The sequence below is a fragment of the Triticum aestivum genome, chromosome 2B (assembly GCF_018294505.1).
Source record: "Triticum aestivum cultivar Chinese Spring chromosome 2B, IWGSC CS RefSeq v2.1, whole genome shotgun sequence".
NCBI lineage: Eukaryota > Viridiplantae > Streptophyta > Magnoliopsida > Poales > Poaceae > Triticum > Triticum aestivum.
The window spans coordinates 477362901-477371236 of record NC_057798.1 but is presented as its reverse complement, the minus strand read 5'-3'; the positions used below and the strand labels follow the sequence as shown (position 1 = coordinate 477371236).

The window sequence follows — 8336 nt, the reverse complement described above, 5'->3', positions numbered from 1 at the left end:
CGGAGCAAAGCACAACAGCAAGGGACGGGAGCAGAGCGAGAGGTGGAGCGAGTGCGTGTCCAAACCCGACGTGGACTACTTGTTTAGTACGAAAAATTTTAAGGACTATTTTGCAAAATTCCTACTCGCGTCAGTTATTTTGGAACGGGGGAGTATAAAAGAGAGGAAAACCTGGTATACTGCTGTACTTTGTTTTTTTTTCCTTCATTAAATCGAATATACGTGCTGTCTGCCGAGAGTCAAAATCGATCTCCTCCACGGTTTCCTCTCCACCGTCCCGTACCGGCGCCTTTCTTTCCTCTTCTCGTCCATCTCCGTGCCCTAGAGCTGCCGCCGTGCCGTCGCTTAGCATCACCACCGACGCCTCAGCCCCCCCCCCCCCCCCCCCCCCCCTCCCCCAATCCTCTCAGCGCGTCGCCGCCATCGCCGCTCCTGTTCTACCTCATTTCGTCCATGCTGGCTCTCGTCCCCATCCGCAATTTCGGCCATTGTTTTCTGAGGTACGAGGAATTTGTCATTCCGCCCATGGCTAGAGCTGTGTTGATCTTGGTGATTTTTGTTTCTCTCGTTTCGAAGCTTTGATATTGTATTTGTAGATCAATTTGCTGAAATATTCGCTTGCCCCGACGTTAGTTTTGGGGAAATTGCATATGCGAGTTTTTGTCGTAGACTATTTTGCCCCTGCCGTCTTGAGTTGCAATGATTAGACAATGTGTGATGATCACCTAATCATAATGAAACGGTAGGTTAATCTAGCGAGAACTATGCTCATAAATCACGGAGTGAAATGTAGATAGAGAAAACTATGATGGATTTTATTATGCAATTCAAATATGCATTGAAAGAAGCAGGTAACTCTGAAGAGGTCAAGGGTTTGGTGAACGGCAGGTAATTCTGAAGAAGTCAAGGGTTTGGTGAACGAAGCCATGTCAACAATGAGCACTGACTAGATCAGAAGCTTATCTGTTAAGCATGATTGTCTTACATTGACAAGTCAAAAGTCTTTCTTCTGTTATTGTAAAATACTAATAAGAAAACACCATTTGCTGATTACCTGCCTACACATGTCTCCCAGTATTGGTAATCTTTCTGCTCTTCTCTCCTTTCAGGATTTTGGTCTGCAGTATGTGAGAGTTTTGGCTGTGCTGTTAATAAAGTGAGAATGCGTGGAGGTCTTGAGCTGTTCAGCTTTTTGTAATGCACTTGATTACTTTATTCACCAAGATCATTGGTGTGGTGACCATCGCTCTCGTTTCCATAGTTTCCATCTTGGGCCTGATCTGCCTAAGCCGAGCGGTGTATTTTCAGCTGTGGATCAACAGAAGAGGCTACCAGCGACTTAACTACTTCAACGGGCCGTGGCTGACACGGATAACACTAGTATTGGTTGCCTTCTGGTGGGGTATTGGAGAAGTACTTCGGCTCACTTTCGTGAATGGAGAGGGGAGGTTCACTTCTGACCAGATGTGGCAAGCAAATGTGTGCAAATTCTATATCATCTCAAATTTGGGGTTTGCAGAGCCAGGATTGTTCTTGTTGCTCGCTTTCCTTCTCAGTGCAGCTTTACAGAAGCAAGAGCTTGGTACCTTAAACCAGAAGTGGAATCAAAAAACCATACGTGCCATGTTTATTATCTGCCTTCCTTCGTTTGTCTGGGAAGCTTGTGTTGTTTTCATTGGTCCTCGTGTTGCTTCAGATGGTGGCCAAGCATCAAATCTTGGGAAGTTCTGGTATTCAGCCTCAACATTCCACAATGGCAATGTCACATGCACATACCCACTGTTGAGCAGCATATTTCTTGGGGCATTCTACATCATATTGGCAATTTATGTGATGTTTGTTGGAGGACAGATGCTGTCTTTGGTGATCAACAAGGGGCTCCGACGGAGGATATACATGCTAATATTTGCCACTATGATATTACTTCCCCGAGCTACACTTCTTGGGCTCTCCATTGTTGTATGGCCAGGTGAAACAGCCCATGAAACTCTCGTATTTACCTCCTTCCTGGTGCTGATGCTTGCTGCCATGGTTGGTATTGTGATTTTGGTGTATTTCCCGGTTGCTGATGCCTTTGCTATAGTTGATCAAGGGAACATTGAGATGCAAGCGGATCAGGAGACTATCCTATGACTCAGGCTTTGTTATTTGACTGGTTCTTTAGCTGATTGTTCAAGGACAAATTAATGGCCATTCCATTGGTTTCTTCCCTGACCTGCAGATGATCTCGGAGACATTGTGAACATAGAATAGATTAGATAGGGACAACATTCTCCTTTTTATCTGATTCTTTTTATGCTTTTCTTCACACACGTTTGTGTGAAGAAAAGTCCTGTAAAATAGTTTCTACGGAGTAGTGAAGATCAGCCATGTTTTCCTTACTGTCTTCTGTACATTGAAAGAAGAGATTATACACTTTCACCTCTGCGAAGGGGCTTATATCATGTGGGTGATGTCTCCACCATTTTAGTGTTCCAAGATTTGTTTTTCTAAATGCTGTGTGTTCATATAATAGGATACTTGACTAATGTATCTTTTATAAACCAATTTGCATCTAAAATCTAACTTCAAGGCCCTCTGATGTGTCTCTTTCTTAATCACAAGCTTTGTTGAGTATGGAAAAGATTTTCAGAATCTTGTAACCACCTACTGGCTATGTTGTACGTACTGCCTATTTATTGTTGATTACCAGATTTTCAGAATCGTGTAACATGCTGTACATGCTGTATGTACAACTATCTCTACGTTTTAGATGGCCAGATTACCACTTTACCAACCAGTCGTATATACTACTATCTCTATTTTTTGAGATAGCCAGATTTATTGTTACCAGGCAATTATATCCTCTCTCTCTCCTGTGTAAATTGCACAAACATAAACACAGCGAGGGGTGGGATGGAATGGAGCTACTCACGGAAACCGGTAAAATATTATGCCGTTTTGTGCTGGGATCCGAACCACAGATTTTGGTTTCTCCACCCCTACTTAAAAATAACACATATTATTCTTGTAGCTTCAACAGCAAGAAAATCTTGTATGTACACCCGTAAAAAAAATCTTGTATGTACACTGTGCATTCGAATGGGTATAATATGATCTCCAAGGCTCAAGTACAATCTTATGTTAAGAGAGAACTGGGGCAGCAAAATCGAAGCCTGCCTTGAAGGTGCATGCAATTGGGACAACAAACTAAGCGTTGGCTTGAAAATGTATCAATACACCTAGAAAGCACGAATCTAGTTCATGGGTCAACACTTGGTGTAAAAATTTATTTACAAATGGCACAATAGTTGCTCGAAAAACCATTCACAGCATGGATGATAGGCGACTGAGTGGTAAATCTCATCCCTATGGCTTCGTCTTTCTTTTTGGCACAAACTTTCTCTTCCGTGAGAAACACAATGAACAGGCATCGATACGAGCCCTAGCTTTTCCTCTAAATAGTGCTGATGTTGGCAGTAGGTGCTGCTCCTCCTTCCACAGTCTATTTAATGCTGCCATTTTTTTATGAGGCTGGGTATCTGAGAAAATATAAGTACCCAGCATTAGTTGGGAAGCGAAGCAAATATTGGGAAATGGAAATAAGGAGATTAGTTACTGACCTCAACACCATTGGGCCCTATTTTGTTGCGAGATATGAAGTTCAGTATGTGTGATGCAAATTCTTCAGGTACATCTTCCTGAAATGAGGTTTTCAGTAATATGCTAAAAATTGGTAAGATTTATCACTGATAGTTATAAAGCTTAATAATATCATTCTTTTGAAGAAATACGTTCGTCAACTATAACACTAGTATAATAACGAACAACAATCAGTAGATGAACCTTTGGTTGCTAATCCATGTGTGCTTCAGCATGTCAGCAAATTCTACGAAAATTTCAAATTAGCCCTCAAGCATCTACCCATCTAGGCATGCTGTGGTCATTCAGGCCCTAGAAGCAGATATAAAGCGAAAACATCCAAGCCTTGGACTAAAGACATTAGAAGTACATTAGGATCAAACCTGTATGGCATGTCCAGTGTGTCGAACTACTATCATTTGAAACTTCCCTTGCATTTGACCAATTGTTAAAGCTCTGCAAAACATGTTAACCAGTGCATTACACATACTTTCCTGCATGGGCTATGAAGTGATACAGGTGTTCACATTTCAGAACACTATTAAGGGAACAATGAGAATGCATGTTCGGAAAAAGAAATCCTCTTAAATAGAAGGTTTGATAATGGATCAGCGTAATATGCTTTGCACTTTAAATAACTCTATCTTCATAGTCTGGTTGTTAGTGTGAGTCTAAACTAGTATAGAAAAACAGAACTCTTAGAAACATATTGCATGCCCTTAGAAAAACATAGTGCACACTACATGCTGGTGCAACTGACACACAATGATAACAATCGATCGGAAATGAATAGCACAGAGTTAACTGATCAAGGTTTTAGCACAAGCCAACCGCGCAACGGTAATGAATGAAAATAGAGTTTCTCAGACTGGATGGATGTTGCAAACCTGTCCAATCTATCGGTGCCAGCTAATAATAGTATCTTTTGTACAGGACAAGATAAGAACTTGTCTGAAAGACCTTCGTACCTAAAACAGAAGCATTTATGTGCTTCAATGTCAACCAATCACAGAAAGATAAGCGAATAATTCGGAAGTATTTTCAAAACCAACGAGAGCATTCCCCAAAAAATTCATGAAGGTCTTCTCTGTTTGTTTCAATCCATTCAACTAGCTCAACTTCCAACATTAGTAAGAAGAGTTGGGTCCTTATCATATTAAATGGGTAAACCCTCTTGCATAAACCAGATATATCAAATTGAGCAGCACAGATAGCACTTGTACAGATCATGTGAAAATGGACATGGTTTTAGTAAAAGTGGTGGTAAAAATAGCATAAAGACCATAATCAGGTTGAAAACATACCATCCTTTCCAGTACTTCTCTGTTTTCTCAAGAGGAGTACGGTATGTATAGCTGAAACAAAGTACACCAATATATTTAGTCACCCAAATAATGGTCAATATCAAGTAAATGCACTTTTTTTATTTAACCACATTGAGCTTCAAGATACAGACATGCATTACGTAAGATATTGCTTACCATTCCTTTGATTCATCATACTTCAAGGTAGATGGAATAGAGATACGCGCAGAATCGATGTTCCGTAGCGGCCCACCTTTGACACTCCATTCAATCTGTGTAATTATAAGTTTGATTAAACAAAAATAGGGCGAAGAACATATTTTAGCATGCTACACTTGGCTTTTTATAAGAATTCCACTTGCATTGAGTGGCTTCTACTTGTTCTATTGTATTTCTTCATTTATATCTTGCGGCTATGGATAGGGGTGTGTGGAAGCTTGCTATCCATGTGCCAGAACCATGAGTTGGTCGCGAGATCTTATGAGTTTCACCTCTAGCCTACCCCAACTTGTTTGGGACTAAAGGCTTGGTTGTTGTTGTATGTCTTGCAGCCATAATCTTTACAACATCAAATCCATACTTCCGAAAATCAAGTGATGAAGGACAGCATAATGAACTAAAGATGAGAATTCAGATACTGTGGACAGCAAAGATACTTAAAGATGAAATGGCATGAGCACACAGAATATAGTTTTGAATCAACATACTGCTTTTTCAATGCTCGGGAAGTGCTGTGCTCGATTTAATAAGATTTTCTGCATATGAATCAATGAAGCCATTGCTGTTCCCTGTGTACGAATGGAGAAGTTTGGAATCAACAATGAGTCAGATTGTTTCATGTGCAACCATAATTTAAGATCTAACATAAGTAAACTGTTACTAACCTCAACCACATCAACAACAACAAGACCATGAAGATTATGAATTGCTCTTCTTGCAGCCACATGTACAGCCACTGAACCACCCATGCTAAAAAAAGAGGTCAAAGAGTGGATCACTATTCACTAGAAGCTACCAAGAACACTTATCAGAATGAACAAGCTTGCTGAGTCAAGAATACACATAGTACAACCAGCCAAGTAACAGGAGAGTAACAAAAGGTGGAACGTATTAGTGATTAGTATCGTGACATTTTAGTGTTAGTTTTATAACCGTGGAAATTAGCTTCCAGAAACTATTAAGACAATTTACTTGTATGCTAATGTTTTTTGGCTACATGCACCGTACCAAGGGATATATCACGCTAATATGTCCACTGACTAGAACTTCAGTCAAGTGCCTTCAGATAAAGGAGGCACGCAAAAAAGAAGAAATACACAATGCTGACTGACCTATGACCAACAAGTATAATTGCTGGTGGCGGATCTCCATATAATGTACGTATAACAGCTATTACATCATTGGTAAGAGTCTGCAGTTGCAAATAACAAGAACATAGACAAAGGTCAAGGTCAAGAAGCATGGAGTACCTTATAAGTATGAAAAGTGTAGCTATCTATCAAATCAGTAGGTTATGGAAACAGTGAAAGAACATACTTCAATGGACAGATCCAAATCATCACTTGTGGAAGATTTCCCATGTCCCCGTAAATCCATGGCAACAACACGAGCCTTTCCCTTTATCTGATTAGCTGCTAGCGCAAATGAAAGCCTAAGGAAGATTGAGGAATAAACATACCAATGTGAGCAATAAGCACACATTTGTTAAATAAGCAAGTTTCCAAGGCAACATTTCACAAGGAGTATAGTCAAGTCACTTGGAGAAGGATTTACATGATTATTGTAAATAAAAGCAAATGTTGTCTTTAAAAACTGTTCAGTACGCCTAAGACAGAAACAATAATAAATTCCAATATTAGCAGAATAACGATTTCATTTTGTCCTTTCTACATTTAATATTTATCTATCAGTCCACACTGAATTTACCCAAAACATTCCACAAATACAACAGAAGTTGGGGTGGGTACATTTTCCCTAAGGCCATAATAGCTGGGAGGCGGTGCTTTAGAAATTTAGCTAAACACATCTGAACATCTGCATTTTGCAACATAAGCTTTCCAGGGTTCCAGCATGGCCGTTCATCACTAGTTAGTAGTTAATCAATGATTTTGAAAATCACAGAAACTAGCAGTGGTCTGCGTATTCGTATGCAAATTATGCTGCATTGTCACCGTGATCATTGTAACCGTGGCGTCTGAACTTACCCAGAGTAGCCGCCTCCGTGCAGACAGAACACGACGGGCCCTTCCGATCCGGCCATGTACACATTGAAAACCTACACACAGAGAACCCAAAAGGAACACTTCCAATAGTCAGATCACACATCACAGAGGAGCAATCCGATAAATTCCCCTGCTCTCTAACGCACGTACGTCCTCGGTGTCGGGGATGGCGACGGGGCGCTCCTCGTCGAAGTAGGCCGACCAGTCCAGCGGCGCGTACTTCTGGAGCGAGTGGCTGCGAAGGAACATGGGTTAGGGCTTCTCTCGCGGTAGAGAAAGTGGGGAGACGGGTGGGGTTGGCGGCTTACTGCGTGGCGGGGCGTGGCGGCACGGCGGCGGCGGAGAAGGCGGAGGAGGAGGACGATTCGTCGGGTTCCCCTTCCTCCTGCAGCGAGGAGAGCGGCGCGGGCTCCATCGACGCGGCTGGGCTAGGGAGGAAGAATCGATGGAGTGCCTGGGGAGAACGGAGAAGGGTCTATCTCGAAGGTACGGCGAACCCAGAAGACGAAGGGAAATGGAGAAAGAGAAGCGGACAGAGCGTGAAGAAAGACGATCTACACGCGTATGCGCTCTAGGCTAACACTATCAGAGCATCTTCAACACATGATGCAAAAGTTAACACCCAAAAAGTGTTTTTAGTGATTTTTAGGATAGGAGAGAGAAGATTTTTGGGCACAATTTTTATTTCTGCCGCAACGGATGCCCTAAAACTTTCAAGCATGAACATGATTGTATATTCTGAAACTTCAAACTCAAATACAAACATTGCTACTATGCTTGTGTTGTGGTCGGTGCTTTATAATATAAAATGGGGGAAATCTTTTTTCGTCAAACTCAAATACAAAATGTTCAACATTAAGCTATCCTATTGAAACTTGGCTTTTGTGTAAATTTGGTGATATTGATTATGAAATGTGTTTTCGTCAGTTCGATTCTCAGTTCGCGTGAATGAAGAATTGCTACCTTATTTCACTTCTTTAAGGGGCCCTTGGCAAGGTGATCCCATGTCATCATACCTTTTTCTACTCCCTCTGTCTCAAAATAAGTGACTCAACTTTGTACTAAGACGGAGGGAGTACTATGTGCCGAAGGTTTTTCTTCACTTTTAAAGTTCTATGAAATTTCTGTTGATAGAGGTATTAGAGCAAGCTTAAGAGCACCTTGGGTGAACCACCTGCTTTTCACTCGT

General features: G+C 41.3%; 2 protein-coding genes across 2 annotated transcripts; one reads left to right on the top strand and one right to left on the bottom strand.

Moving 5' to 3' along the window:
• Positions 1–341: 341 nt before the first annotated feature.
• LOC123045553 (uncharacterized) lies at positions 342–2474 on the top strand. The gene is made up of 2 exons (XM_044468650.1): positions 342–500; positions 1110–2474. Exon 2 carries the CDS (start codon positions 1198–1200, stop codon positions 2131–2133), a length of 936 nt encoding a protein of 311 aa, XP_044324585.1. The 5' UTR covers positions 342–500; positions 1110–1197; the 3' UTR covers positions 2134–2474.
• Positions 2475–3061: 587 nt separating this feature from the next.
• LOC123045552 (protein phosphatase methylesterase 1) lies at positions 3062–7742 on the bottom strand. Its single transcript, XM_044468649.1, has 13 exons — positions 7456–7742; positions 7298–7382; positions 7130–7200; positions 6462–6576; positions 6257–6336; positions 5810–5894; positions 5633–5713; positions 5103–5197; positions 4926–4976; positions 4509–4589; positions 4005–4077; positions 3603–3680; positions 3062–3521 (listed from the first exon to the last, which is right to left on the bottom strand). The coding sequence occupies exons 1-13, from the start codon at positions 7560–7562 to the stop codon at positions 3489–3491; spliced, it is 1035 nt and encodes a 344-aa protein (XP_044324584.1). The 5' UTR covers positions 7563–7742; the 3' UTR covers positions 3062–3488.
• Between the last annotated feature and the right edge of the window lie 594 nt (positions 7743–8336).